This window comes from Bactrocera neohumeralis, chromosome 4 (assembly GCF_024586455.1).
Source record: "Bactrocera neohumeralis isolate Rockhampton chromosome 4, APGP_CSIRO_Bneo_wtdbg2-racon-allhic-juicebox.fasta_v2, whole genome shotgun sequence".
Classification (NCBI taxonomy): Eukaryota; Metazoa; Arthropoda; class Insecta; order Diptera; family Tephritidae; genus Bactrocera; species Bactrocera neohumeralis.
Window position 1 is genome coordinate 76,581,782 of NC_065921.1, and position 15,131 is coordinate 76,596,912.

At 34.3% G+C, this 15,131-nt stretch overlaps 1 protein-coding gene across 4 annotated transcripts in view; it reads right to left on the bottom strand.

The window, feature by feature from the left end:
* The window catches only part of LOC126755978 (formin-J), a 48,943-nt gene that overhangs the window by 14,580 nt on the left and 19,232 nt on the right, over window positions 1-15,131 (bottom strand). For 2 of the 4 annotated variants that reach the window (XM_050468723.1, XM_050468720.1), the window contains exons 1-2: window positions 8,727-9,608; window positions 857-2,996 (exon numbers count right to left, since the gene is read on the bottom strand). In XM_050468723.1, coding sequence (XP_050324680.1) covers window positions 857-2,966 — 2,110 coding nt within the window. In that variant the 5' untranslated portion in view covers window positions 2,967-2,996; window positions 8,727-9,608. Of the gene's footprint in view, window positions 1-856; window positions 2,997-3,398; window positions 3,520-8,726; window positions 9,609-15,131 lie in introns of those variants that run through there. The other 2 variants (XM_050468722.1, XM_050468721.1) reach the window with 2 other exon arrangements.

Genomic DNA, 15,131 nt, shown 5'->3' on the forward strand with positions numbered 1-15,131 from the left:
GACCACTTTTTGGCATTTTTCCGCTGGAGACATTATTCTATCAGTGTGAAACTTTCATCAGTGTAAATCGAAATTTCCAGAACGGAAGCGAGCAAACCATTGTTGTGCTACACGAACTGATACAGCATCGTCTCCTTAAACATCACAAATTTGCGTGGCATTCTTCCCTTTTTTATACAAAAATTTAAACAATTGCGAATTTCTTCATTATTTCCACTCATTTTTGAACAGCTGTAATTTTTTTTCAACTTCTCCGAATTTAATTCTTTTTTGGTTAAATGAAGCTTAAAATCTCACCTTTCCAACACTATGTATATGGTATGACACCATGTAATTGGTAGCACTGTAGATATACGACTGCAACGACATCTATTGACAAAATGCGAAAAGACTTTTTCGACTACCCAATATTATATAGTTTTAGAAGAAAAAGTATGAAAAACTTGTGAAATTTTCGTTACACATTATAGAGTTAATAAAAATAAAAGCGAAAATTAGCAACAGAAGATACCTCTCACAGTAAAGCGATTTTAGCTGTCTTCCTAGCATGTGGCTGAGCTATTAGCAGCCTTCTATGAAAAGAAAAGGGAGACATGAGTGCCGAAGCAAACAAAATACAAGTTTTATATGAAACACGTCAATAAGACTGAAAGATTATAGTTTACTTAGAAGTCGAAAGCCAACAAGTTAGACACCACGTCTAAGAATATAAGATGCTTCAAACTTTTGTCTAACATATGAACACCTTAGACGAACGGGAAAATAGATAACAATCGCCACAGAAGTATAAAAAACCTTGTTTCAGTTTGGCGGCGTTTTAATACACTGAGCATTTCCCCACTAACGCTTAACTCACCACTATTCTCCAATGGCAGACACATGTCCTCACTGCTTGCCGTTGTCAGTGGCGCCGGCGGCGCAATAAATTGTGCTGTTTGCGCTGTTGGCGAACGCAATATTGTCGTAGGCGTTTGTTGCTGTTGTTGTGACGTAGTCGCTGTTTGGCCCGTGCCGCCCGTTGGTCCGTCTGCTGTGTTCACACCCTCAATGCTGGCGTAGTAACCACTATTATTACGTGGGCGTATGCGACTGGCATTAAATACACCGCCTTCCTCGGTGACTGTTATATGGAAATTTTGCTGAAAACCGTGACGTGCATTATACGATGTACTGGAATAGGTCAGACCACTGCCATTGCCGCTCAACACCGGACCGGCAGAGATGTCTATGGTTGATTGTGGTACAGCGTTGGTCGGTTGACGTAATGTCAAATTGACTGAGGTGAAGCTTTTCTGACTTGTTGGCGTACTGCCACCACTACCACCGGCGGTGGAATTTGCGACGGTGCTAATTTTTGCGGACGGTAGAAAGTCGCGCGCGTATGGCGGCTCTGGCTGTACGGTGATAACTGAGCGGTGGCGTATAGGCGAACGCAGCGGTGATGTTTGCTGTGGCTGATAAGTGGAAGCAACAACGTTGTTATTGTTGTTATTATTTTGCCGATTGTTATTGATATGGCTGAGCGCAAAAGCTTGTGATGGCGAACATCCCGCATTGGCAGATACTTCGCTTTCGCCGCACGAGCTTAACGGACTCGTCAAAGCCGATTCGCTCGAGCAGCTGCCGACGCTCTGCCATTGTGGTGAATTTCCACCGCTATTATTGTTGTTGTTGTTGCTGCTGTTGTTGTTGTTGTAGCTGATATTATTGTGAAATACTGGCTTTGGCGCGATCGGCGGCAACGGCGCTTTGCGTATCGGCTTCTGTAGCGGTGGATCTGCGGCTACGCCACTCGCTGGCTGTTGTTGTTGTTTCAATTGGCTGCGCTGCTGCAAATGCTGTTGCAGTTGTTTGTTCAACTGCTGGCGCTGCAGTTGCTGCTGCGATGCTTGCAAGTTGAGCGTATTGGGACGTGCGCGCGCACCGGTGGCCGGCAATTGTGGCGTCGAGGGCTGATGATTCGCGGCAATTCGATTGAGCGCCGTTATAAAGTCGGCAGAGCGCGCGCATTCAACAGACGCGTTCGCGTTCGCGGTCACGGGCATATCACACGCTTGTTTGGGCGAATCACCGGCAGCACTATTGTTGTTGCTATTGTTACACTGATTATTGCACGGTAATTGAACACTATTAACATCTTTTGCTAAATTGCTACTATTTTGCACTAACTCAACACTATCACAATTGGCTTGAGGTGTAACGGCACTATTTTTGATTTCAGCACGTACGCGCTGCAGCGTCGCCGCAGACGGCGGCTGTGTAGGCGCTGCGCGTATGGGACGTAACGGTGTTGCGGGTTTTTGCGGCGATGCGTTTTTAAGGCGTTGCGGTGGTTGTGGCGGTGTGTGCGGTGTCTGCGCTGGTTGTTGTGGACTCTTTTGCCGTTGTTGCAACTGCTTTTGTTGCTGCAGATTGTTGTGTTGCTGATTGTTGATGTGATGTTGTTGCAATACTTTCGCTGGGTACGTTTGCACTGGTATCGGATTTAGTGCCAACTCATTCCGCAACATCTGTATGCAATTCTCACGTTGATGGCAATTATCGTTGACACACTGCGCTACAATCGGATCGGGTATGGTCGGAAACTCTTGCTTCATCTCATGAAAGAGATGCATAATACTTATGTTCGTGCAGTTGCAAGCGTGACGTGCGGCGGCAACTGCTCCTTCCAAACTATTGCCTTTCGTTTCGGTGTCGTTTTCGTTGTAGTTGTAATCGTTGGCGATGTTGTTGAGTAGATTTTCGCGACTATTGTAACGCTTTATGCCCAGTTTGCTGTATGTCTCAGCGTTGGTCGCGTGTGTCGCGGCGGAGGTAGGCGTGGTGGGTGTTGCTGCTGCAGTGGCAGCCGAGGTACTAGGATTACTGTTGTTGCTGTTGCCGTTATTATCGTTGTCGGCGTCGTTGTTATTGTGACTACTTTGCTTCAAAAAAGTAGCTGGCGGCTTCGGTGGTTTAGCCGCCATTTTTGGCCATCATTTGCCGTAAACACGCACCTGGAAGGAGAGCGAAAAAGACAACGAAATTAAAAAGATGTTAAAAAAATAGATTTTGTTTTGAAAACTGTTTAAAGCTGCTTTTCCATACAAATATGTTTGTCTAAATATACAATTAGTGTTTCCATAGACGGGAAGTAAAAACGTAGTATTTTTACTAAAGTTAAAATGCAACCCTGCCAATGTTAATTAGGTAATATAAAATATACAGAATTATTCCTGAAGTTGATCTAACTCTGCGTGAAGAAAATCAGATTAAGACTACTCGTTTTTTGTAAGATTATATTAAAAGTTCCATCCAAAAAGGATCCCCCTTACGACAGCGGTGAACGCCGGTTTATGAGAATACCTAAATACTCTTAAGTATTAGTCAAATACAAAAATTATAGAATTTTTTACAACCTGAACATGGTATCTTAAGTTTGCGAAGTAACGGCAACAGGAACGCTGCAAAAGTAGTGCGATAGGGGCAGCAAACGACGCCATATTTTTTCCCGCTCTTTTGACATTTGTTTTCAGTAAGGTTTGCCATTTCATAATGGAAAGATACATATATATTCCAACAACGATTCGAATTATTAAATTTTACTACCGAAATTCGGAGTCAGTGACCTCAACTTTAAGCGCGCTACGTCCAATTTATGGTCGTTATAAACAGATCAACGATTGAGCGTCTAGTGGAAAAACTTGAATCCACAGGCATAGTACAAAATTTTACCGTGCCAGTGTGATGAAGAAGTGTCCGTAGCGTCGAGAATATTGCTGCCGGTAGCGCATCAATTGAGAAGGACCCAAATCAGTCTCTCACACGTCGTTCTCAAGCGTTAGGCATCTCTGTGACATCGCTGTGGCGAATTTTGCGAAAAGATCTTGGTCTACATCCTTATAAGATCAAATTGACGCAAGAACTGAAGCTGCTTGACCACCAAAATCGTCGTATGTTCGTGAATTGGGCTGAGCAACAACTTCAAAACGATCCGGATTTTCATCGAAAAATCATCTTCAGCGATGAGGCTCATTTCTGGCTGAATGGCTTCGTCAATAAGCAAAATATGCGTTATTGGTCAAGCAGCAATCCACACATACTCCAAGACTCACCATTGCCTTCCGAAAAAATTACGGTTTGGTGCGGTTTATGGGTCGGCGGCGTCATTGGTCCGTACTTCTTCCGTGATGATCAAGACCGGCACGTTACTGTGAATGGGAATCGCTACCGTTCAAGTATAGCCAAATATTTTTGGTCCGAATTGGATGATATGAACTCGAACAATTTGTGGTTCCAACAGCACGGTGCCACAAGCCACACAGCAAATGTCACAATCGATTTATTCCAAACCAAGTTTAGTGAACGTGTTATCTCACGAAATGACCCAGTCAATTGGCCGCCTCGGTCGTGCGATTCGACGTCGTTAGATCATTTCCTGTGGAGCTACGTCAAGTCTATGCGCTATGCCAACAAGCCAGAGACGATTGATGAGTGTACGATTATCGAACGTGAAATTGCAGCAGTATATCCATACACATAATAGATCTGCGTGTCTATATATGTATACGCGAACTAGTCTATCAGTTTTGAGATAACGATCTGAAAATTTGCACACGTCTTTCTCCTTTCTATGAAACTACTCATTTGTCACAACCGCTCGGAACACTATAGCATATAGCTGTCATACAAACTGACGGATCCAACTCATGTCAGTCTATGAAAAGCTTTTTTATTTGCTATAGGTATATTTCCAAAATTTGGCAGAGATTATTATCTAAGACATCCCTACAATCTTCGCAGAAACTGACCGATCAAATCCAAGTCCAAGTGCAGAAATATTCAACAAAGTTTAAACTCCACTACCAGTACTTGAGTATACAAAAATCAACCCAAAACCGTTATACGCGTAAACTACCGTAGTATCGACGACTCATAACACGACCGTTAAAAATATTGAATGAGTAAGAATCGCTGTTAATAAGGAACTAACAGCTGAGAAATACCGTCAACACTTAAGTCTTAATTAAAATATTACACAGAAGTCGAAAAATTGATTCCAACGTGGGGTGACTCTCACCTTGACATTCTTAAGATAACTAAAATACCTAGAAATACATATGTACATATGTACAAAACAACATTTTTAAGGTCTTTAAAATGTCAGTGCATAGTATTAGTCCCGACTTTTGCATGCGCTGTAAGTGCTTTGCTGAGCCTTCCATATACCAAATATATACATATATAATATGTAGGTATGTACATAAGTATAGCACTTTCAGTATTTAATGCAATTAGAATGACACTTTTAGAACTTAACTGGTATTGATCTCGAATAGTTAGAAGTATTGTAAACAATAGACAGTGGGTTCAGAAAAACAACCAACATTCCAAGAGTAAAAAGTTTTTAGAACAAGCCGTGAAAGAAACGCAATAAAACAAGCGCTTGATATTTGCACAAGAAAAGGCAAATTTAGTACGCAGCGATTTCTACAACAACAACTACACATATATTTGCATTGTTTTTGCACGAAATAGCAAAACTTATTTCATTTCCAGAATTAGCGCTACGTACTAAACGTGATGTTGGAAGCCAAAATAGTATTAAAAATAATAGAAAATAAACCGCTACTTAAAGAGAAATGCGTCGGCGTCGTGGAGAGAAATAGATTTATGCATATACAAAGGTATGTAGATATATAAGTATGTATACAAAACAATAAGTACTACATAAATAGCCATTGACGCGTGCAAACGAGAGAGGCTCAATAAGACGGGGACCACTAAAAAATTTGCAATTTAACAAAAGTAAAATGTTTGGGTACCACATTAATTGTCTGTGAAAAGTTTAATGGACCGAATTAACATCGCCGATCGCCGCTGAAACGAAATAAAATCAAACCACTTCTGAAGCGTATGGTAACAGGAGACGAAAAGTGGATCAAATACGACAATAGTATGCGAAAAATATCATGATCGAAGCATGGTGAAGCTCAACAAATGATTGCAAAGCCAGGATTGACGCCTTGAAAGGTTATGCTGGGTGTTTGGTGGGATTGGAAAGGAATCATCCACTTTGAGCTGCTCCAGCCTGGCCGAACAATTTATTCTACATTTTACTGTCAACAACTGATGAGATTGAAGCAAGCAATCGAAAAAAATGGCCAGTACTGATCAACAGAAAAAGCTCCGTCTTTCATCAGGACAACGCTAGGCTACACACATCTTTGATGACTCGGCAAAAACTGGGAGAGCTTGGCTAGGAAGTTTTAATGCATCCACCATATAGCCCTGACCTTGCACCATCGGATTACCATTTGTTTCGGTCAATGCAGAACTCTCTTAATGGCGTAAAGTTGGCTTCAAGAGAAACCTCTGAAAATTACTTGTCACAGTTTTTCACCGAGAAACCACTGATGGAATAATGTCTCTAGCGGAAAAATGGCAAAAAGTGGTCGACCAGTTCATTATAAATATAAAAAAATAAGTTGAAGTTGGATTAGACATACGAAAATACTTTTTCGACTACCCTATATTTTTATTAATAGTTGGCAATTATTTTGCCTCAACAATAACAGAGCCAAAAATTACACTATAGATCAAAATATTACGACAGTTTCGCTTTGTTACTTTTTTAAAATGTGTTTGACAGAAACATTGCTAGCTGTGACCTCATGAATCATAGAAATTAGTTTGTTTTTCTTCACAGACTCTTTGCAATTTCTTATACTTGCGTCGATCGATTTGGCTTGTTGATATTTTGGAAGAGAAAGCATAGATGGAAATATAAAAAAGTAAAGAGAAATGAGATTTTTTATTTCAAGTGATTTCAAACGCAAAGAAAATGCTACAAGTGGCGAAAGTTGACAGAAAAAAATATATGCGCCTTTCGTAATTGACATCTGTCAAAAATGCCATAAACAAACTGACATAAATGAAATTTGTACCAAATACGCCTGCGACTTTAGGACAGATGTAACCAGAATAAAATCTTTAACTCAATGAGTATTCGAAATATAAAAGCTTCTAAAAAAATTCAATTTTTTCCATTGTGACTTGTCACGTACTTATCCCGTCACTTTCCACTACTCGTATGCAGGTGTACATATATCTGCATATACTTGTTTTTGGCGAAAATATGTTTCGAAAGGCTGCAGATTATTTCGCGTGTAGTGTTGGCTGGCGTGACGTATTCAAAATGAGGCGAAAATAAATTCCAAATATAAGTGGAAGATTTAGTAAAATAAATAAAAAGTGGAAATAAAAAAAAAATACTTTATAAACAAATGACAGGAATATTTAAAAATATTTATGACACAAAATGCTGCAAAGGAAGGGTGTACATGTCGGTCGATTTGAATACAAGACAGATGACAGAGAAATGTTAATGTGCAAAATTTAAATTAAATTAATTGAAATTTAAATACAAAAAAATATTTAATTAATAATTATAGGTGAGAGAAAAAAAATATAAATTTACCGTTTTAGCAGATTAAACAATTAGAATTAAAACGTAGATAAAATAATATGCACAAATTATTAGAACTGCAAAACTAAGAACTAATAGATTGTTAACTATGAAAAATTATACATAAAAGATAAATATATTTATACATAAAATATTTCATACACAAATTTTAACGGAAAAAGGTGGAAAATGTAAACGAATATTACGAAATTTTAAGAAAAGTAGAATGAAAAGTAGAAATTAAAATATAAAAAAAAAATAAAAAAAAATTAAAATACAAAAACTTATTTGAAAAATTAGAAAAACAGACCACGTCCAGCACGCAGTGAAGAAAATATAGCAAACGAGATTGTACACGAAGACCGTGGATAGTCGATTCACAGCAACTCGGACTGACGCGCGGAACGACTTGGCGCATTTTTCGTCGAGATCTTAAATTGAAAGCGTGTAAAATCCAGCTTGTGCAAGAATTGAAGCCGTTCGACTTTCCCAAACAACTTCGCTTCGCAAATTTCGTTCAGCGATTAGGCTTATTTCTGGCTCAATGGGTTTGTAAACAAGCATAATTACCGCATTTGGGACGAAGAGCAACCTGAAGAGAGTCATGAGCTCCCATTTGATCCAGAAAAATCAACTGTTGGGTGTGGTTTTTTGGCCGGTGGAATCATCAGTACATATTTTTTCAAAAATGAGAACGTCAACGGCGTCCGTTATCGCGCCATGATAACGACTATTTGATGCCTGAAATTGAAGCTTGTGATCTCGGCGAGATTTGGTTTCAACAAGACGGCGCCTCTTTCACACAATGCATTAATCAATGGATTTATTGTGAGAACACTTCGGTGAGCAGATAATTTCACGTTTTGGGCCGGTCGATTGGCCACCAAGATCGTGTGATATCACACCGTGAGACTTTTTACAATCAGTTATAATATAATTATATACATATAACTTGAGGTAGTTATAACGTTTTCGAGGAGAAATGGTTTTGGAGGTTTTTTATGTTTTGGATAAAAATAAATGTTTTCGGAAAGAAATAAGTCATAAAAAAAACTTGAAGAAGTAAAAACTTTTTTAAGGAGAAGGCGTTTTGGTGTTTTTTGTGTATTGGTAAATTTTTTTTTCCAATTTTTTTTTTGAAATTTTTTCGAAATTTTTTTTGAATTTTTTTTCAAAAATTTTTTGGTTTATTTTTCAAAATTTTTTTGGAATTTTTTTTTTTTTAATTTTTATAACAAATATTCTATCGTAAAAAAAAATTATAAAAATTTTTACTCACATTTTGTTTCTTCTACCAGTGGCTCTAGCAAATAGTGTCAAAATTTTCACTTTTTTGTTTTTGTTTTCGTTGTACTCTTGTGAACTTTCTGTATAATAATTTTTTTTCTTGTTTTTTGTTTTATATTGTATGGATATAGCAATTAATTTTTTTTATTGCCTTTGCCTATATGTTTTTACATTTATACTTTGTCAACACTTAAAAAATACATTTCGAATTCGTTTGAAATTCGTTCGATAAAATTCTGCACTTGGCACTTTTTCGCAACGAGCAGCTGCACCGCAATCAATATGGGTTTTCCGATTCGTACAGTTATTAAGTCACTAGCAGTTTTTGTTTTTAATTTAATCTCTCATGAAAAACAACAAAAATACAACAACAAATACAAACATATATATGTACGTGCACGCGAATAAATATTCATAAATTTTCCCAAGCAAATTAGTTGCGACAATTCAATTAAAATAATAAAATCACACACTTAAACGTGCGCCGCTGTAAAGCAGCTGCTATATGTATGTACGTATGTATGCACGTAGGTACAATTAATCACTTTGCACTTTGAATTTTCACTTTTGATTGCAGCTTTTCAGACAGATGGCACAATTATATAGTGAGCAGCGCGTATTAACTCATCAATTTCAAAAATTTTACTAACGTATTTTTATTGTTATTATTGTAGGTGCTTAGCGACAGGCACAAAGCAATCGAAAGCCTCAAATGTATGGCAAAAAAAAAATAATAATAATTTCGAGGTATTTTTTCTTATTTATTCTAATTAATAACACTGATTAGCTGTCTAATATATGCTTCGGGGTCACGACTGAGCAGCGTGCGTCTTTTTCGCGACCGTTTTTCTAAAAGTATTTCACGTGTGTTCGTTTTAAATGCTGAATTTTGACTGAATCTGTTTGGTACGTTTGTTGCTTAGTCGATGCCAAAGTCAATGTTGCGCCGATATACTAGCTCACACTCGCCCATACACATACACAGGCACAGGTAGGCATACCAACGCAAGTGTGAAATACATAGTTAAGCGTATTTGTGAATAAATTAATGAAATAAAAACATGAAAAGTAGAAAATTAGCAGGAAAACCCAATATTTCGAGCAACGAAAACACTGAGCGGCGCGTTGGCGTGCACCCACACATGCTTTTGGGGGGAATTAACAGCGAGTACGCGGTGTGTGTGCAAGAGAGCGGTAGAACTCTGCATTTTTTTTTCATTATTGATTAATCGGAAATAAATACGCTAGTTGTAGCAAAAGAATTATATGTGCTAAGAGCTCTTAATGTGATAAGCATTTAGCACTCAACAGTAAGCAGTTATCAGTTGATAGGAATCAAAGCTCGATTGCAAGTTCATACACGTGTAAATAATAATAATAATAATAATAATAATAATAATAATGTAAACGACCATGTGTGTAAAGCTTGGAATATGGGGTGTTTCGTAACACTGAAGTTGGTACAACTAGGCGTATGTGTAACTTGCTACGAGTTAATGCCTGTAGTAATGCGTACAGTATAGGTTGCGTATACGCAGGGGGTAACATACGGAAGCAAATTAAAATAGAGCAAATAATATTTACATAATATTTGGACAATGATTGATTATATACATAAAAAAATGTGTACAAAAAAAATTTTATAAAAAAATATAATAATTACTAAATAATTTAAAAAATATATATAAATTAAAATAATTGTAAAACATTATTAATGAATAATAAAAAGAAATAAATAGCAAATTTATGGAAAGCGTCTATATTAAAAATATAAAAAATCAAATTAAATTTGCAATTAAAAAATTAGATAAATTAAGATGGGATTAAAATAAAAACATAAATTAATAAAAAAATAGACATATGTATGTATAAAAAAATTTTATTGAAAATATTTATAATAAAATATTAAATTAAAAAAAAATAAAATCAAAAAGAAAATAATTAAATTAAGAATCTAAATTAATTACGAAAATTAATATAAAAATAAAATTAATTAGAAAAATTAATGGAAAAAATTGTAAATTAAAAATAAATAGTAGTAAAAAAAAATTAATAACTAATTAAAAATAATTTTAAAACAATAACAAATAAATAATAAAAATCAAATAAATTACAAATTAATGGAAAGCATATATATTAAAAATATAAAAAATGAAATTAAACTTGCAATTAAAAAATTAGATAAATTAAGATGGGATTAAAATAAAAACATAAATTTAAAAAATAAGTTAATAAAAAAATTAATTGAAAATATCTTCAACAAAATATAAGAAAAAAACAACCGATTTAAATATTAAATTAAAAAAATTAAATTAAAAAACAAAAAAGAAAACAAATAAATTAATTCCAAAAATTAATACAAAAATTAATGGAGAAAATATATATTAAAAATAGAAGAAAATCATATTAAAATTAAACTAAAAACACTAATTAATAAAAACATAAATAAAAAATAATAATGGAAAATATTTATAATAAAAATTTAAGAAAAAATCAAAATAGAAACTAAATTAAAGAAAAGTCAGAAAGAATTAAACGAAAAAACTAAACTAATTACGAAAATTAAAAAAAAGTAAACTAATTAAAAAAACAGTAATGGAAAAATTACATTAATTACGAAAAATTAATAAAATAAATAAATTAATTAAAAAATGAAAAGGAACGTATATTAAAAAATTATTTAAAAAAATTAAATTAAAAAGCTAAATTAATTACCAAAAATTAATAAAAAATATTAATTGAAAATATAATAATTAATTAAGAAAATATTGGAAATTTTCAATATTAAAAAATTATATTAAAGATAAAATTAAATTTAAATAATAAATTAATTAAAAAAAAATAACAGAAAAATCTAAATTAATAATAGAAGCAAAATAAATTAATAACTGCAAGTACATATGTAAATAATAAGAAAATAAAGTATTTATTGAAAATATTCTCATAATTAAGTAGTAATTACTAGCAAAATACCACTTAAGTCAGAGAAAATATAAAAAAGAAATAAAAAAACTAAAAAAAAAAACAAAAAAATAATTAAATAAAAAAGAATAAAAAAAAATTTTAATACCACTTAAGTCAGAGAAAATATAAAAAAAGAAATAAAAAAAACTAAAAAAAAAACAAAAAAATAATTAAATAAAAAAGAATAAGAAAAAATTTTAATACAACGAAAAATAAATAAAAATAAATATAAATATTTCATAATTTTTTTAAGTACATTTAAAAATTAACTTAAAATTAAAAATTTTAATTTTTTTTTTTAATTTTTAGTTTTTTTAACCTTATTAAGCACATTTAACACTCCTAAAACGTAATATTAAAATTTTGCTTTAAAAAAGCGTAATGAAAGTGAAACGAATTTAGAATTTTGAAATGTGTAGCGAACCCATGCATGCTTTCACAAATTAAATGCGCTTCGCTTTGATTAAATAATTGATATATTTACTTTTAAACGCTACAGAATTTGACCAAAGAATTGTACATACCTACATGCATACATACATATGTATGTGAATTGGTAACTTTTATTGAAATACAAAAATGCCAAAATATTCAAAAAGGCGTAGGTGTTGAGATAAATAATAAACAAGAAACCGTAGGATGTTGGCGCAGAACCGGCCACACAAACACAATCATATAAATGCGGCTAAATGTACGTTAATACGTGTCTTCATGTAGAAAATGTGTTTTCTATGAAAATTCCTGTTTTTTAAAGAAAAAGATTGAGCTGACAGGAAATGAAAGAAAATTAAAAAAAAATAGTTTCTATTTTACTAAAATCGTATTTAAGCAAAATATATATAAAATAACATATTATTTTGCTATAAACTAAGGCATATAGAAGATTAGTTAGGATAACGAACAACATGCAAAATAATAAAAACAACATAACCTCAATACCTACATACGTGACAGAGAAAAACCTTTTGCGACCTTCGACTATTACTTTTGTGAGGAAAAAACAAGAAAATCAAAAATGTGCGTATATCGTGTAAAAATAAGTGAAAATGTTAACAAGTTGTGGTGTTCGTTTGCAACTCGCTTAAAAAAGGAAATTAATTTTAGTTTGCAAATCATAAAAAGCTTAAGAAAAGTATATAAATTCTCTTCAGCACAACTAAAAATACATGCGAGTTGAGTGTTCTTTTGCAAGTCGCTTATGTAAAAAGGTGCATTTTCATGTCACTTATGATGTTGTGTACTGAGCCTGTTTTTGACAACTTTTTGTATTGTTATATCAAATACAGTAAACGGTAGATCTTAGGAAAAAGTATTCAAACAATTTTTTAAAATAGTTTGGATAAAACAGCACTTTCTTCTTCTTCTTCAAATAGCAGCCGTATATGAGAGTGTATACGAAGACCGTGGAGAGTCCTTATCATCCTAACGGGGATTGAAATCCGTTAGAACTACAACAACCACACTCATCTAGCACCCTTTTTCCTTTGATATCCGTTAGGAAAACAACAACACCGTGGAGAATCGATTCGATGCCGTTCGAAGCAACTCGGACTGACGTATGGAACGACTTGGCGCATTCGAGATCTTAAATTGAAAGCGTACAAAATACTGCTTGTGCAAGACCTGAAACTGTCCGATATCACTTCACTCTATGCGCTCTTGAAAAATTCCAAAAAGATGCGAAGTTTTCGAGCCAAATATTGTTCAGCGATGAGTCCTATTTCTGGCGTATGGGTATGGAAACAAGAAAAATTACCACATTTGGGACGAAAAGCTACCTGAAGAGATTCAAGAGCATGTCATCCAGAAAAAACAACGGTTTGGCATGGTTTGTGGGCCGGTACGATCATCGGTCCACATTTCTTCAAAAATGATGCCGGTGAAAACGTAACTCTCAATGGAAACCGCTATCGCGCCATGATAACCGACTATTTGATGCCTGAAATTGAAGCTAGTAATCTCGGCGACATTTCGTTTCAACAAGACGGCGCCACTTCTCACACATCGCATCAATCAATGGATTTATTGAGAGAACACTTCGGTGAGCAGATCATTTTCACATTTTAAACCAGTCGATTCGATTGGCTACCAAGATCGTGAAATCACACCGTTACACTTTTTTTGTTGGAAAATGGAAAGTCTAAAGTCTAAGCGGACAATCCCGCTTCGATTGAAGCGAAAAATCACTTGTGTCTTTCGCCAGTTACCGGTCGAAATGCTCGATCGAGTCATCGAAAACTGGACCCAACGGATGAACCATCTGAGACGTAGCAGGGGCCAACATTTGAAAGAGATAATCTTCAAAAAATAAATGCCAATGAATGTTCTTTCGAAAGATAAAAAGCCTTCACCATTAAATTTGAAGTTTATGTGTTTTATTTAAGTTGGGACTCTCGCAAAGGGATCACCCTTTACATAAGTATCTGCCTATATTGGGTAGTCGAAAAAGACTTTTCGTATTTCTAATCAAACTTCAACTTATTTTTATGTACATTGTGTATTATATAATTGAAAATTACTTGACCCATTTATATGGTCACAACTGTATAAAAATATGTATTAAACTATGCTTATTTGAATATGTAAAAAAGCTATATGCGCTGATTTATGAATGAACACCGCCAACTCTATTGACATGTCTCTCTAATATTAAATATACCTAGACACATATACAACTACAGTTATAATTTATTAAATGTGATATTTGGCAACAGAAATCGAAACGTGGGCACTATAAATTAAAGCGTATATTTACGATTCGAAACGCTACGTAAATAGGATGTTTGCTTGTTTTGATACACAAACTTCAAGAATCCCAGAAAATTTTAATATATTTGTTCAATCGAACAACAACTACAAACAAATATGTATGTATATAGAGTGCCACACCTCCGAGCAAAATATATACCGATATGTTTATAAAACAAACTCATAAGAAATTTTCATAAATAAGACTTTCAAAAATGCTTCGTAAAACCTTTCCAAATTTATTTAGCCACTTTTCAACATTGTTGCAAATTAAATTCTTGCATTAAATGCCCGCCCGCTGATCTTATTACCGTTCGTTCTACCATTTCAGCTTTACACGTGCTGTCGTTGTTGTTGTTGTTATTTGCGAAACGCCCCATTAAATGTTGTGCAACATTAACATTGGAATATATTGTGCGATCCTCCAAATTGTAGCATTATTTTGACAGAAACGGCCCAAAAATTGCGGCATTAATTACTTTGAAATGTAAAATATTTCTCTTGCTGTTTATGCAATTTTAAAGGTCTAAACACAGTGCTGCTGAAAATCGCTCGATAATTAAGTGAAAGTAAAGAAAAACAAATAATAATAACAGTAAATTTCATTAATACCTACATAATAAATAGTGCAAGTATTAAGGAATTTTATAATAAGCGGCAGAACGGTGAAGGAAACTGGCTTAGC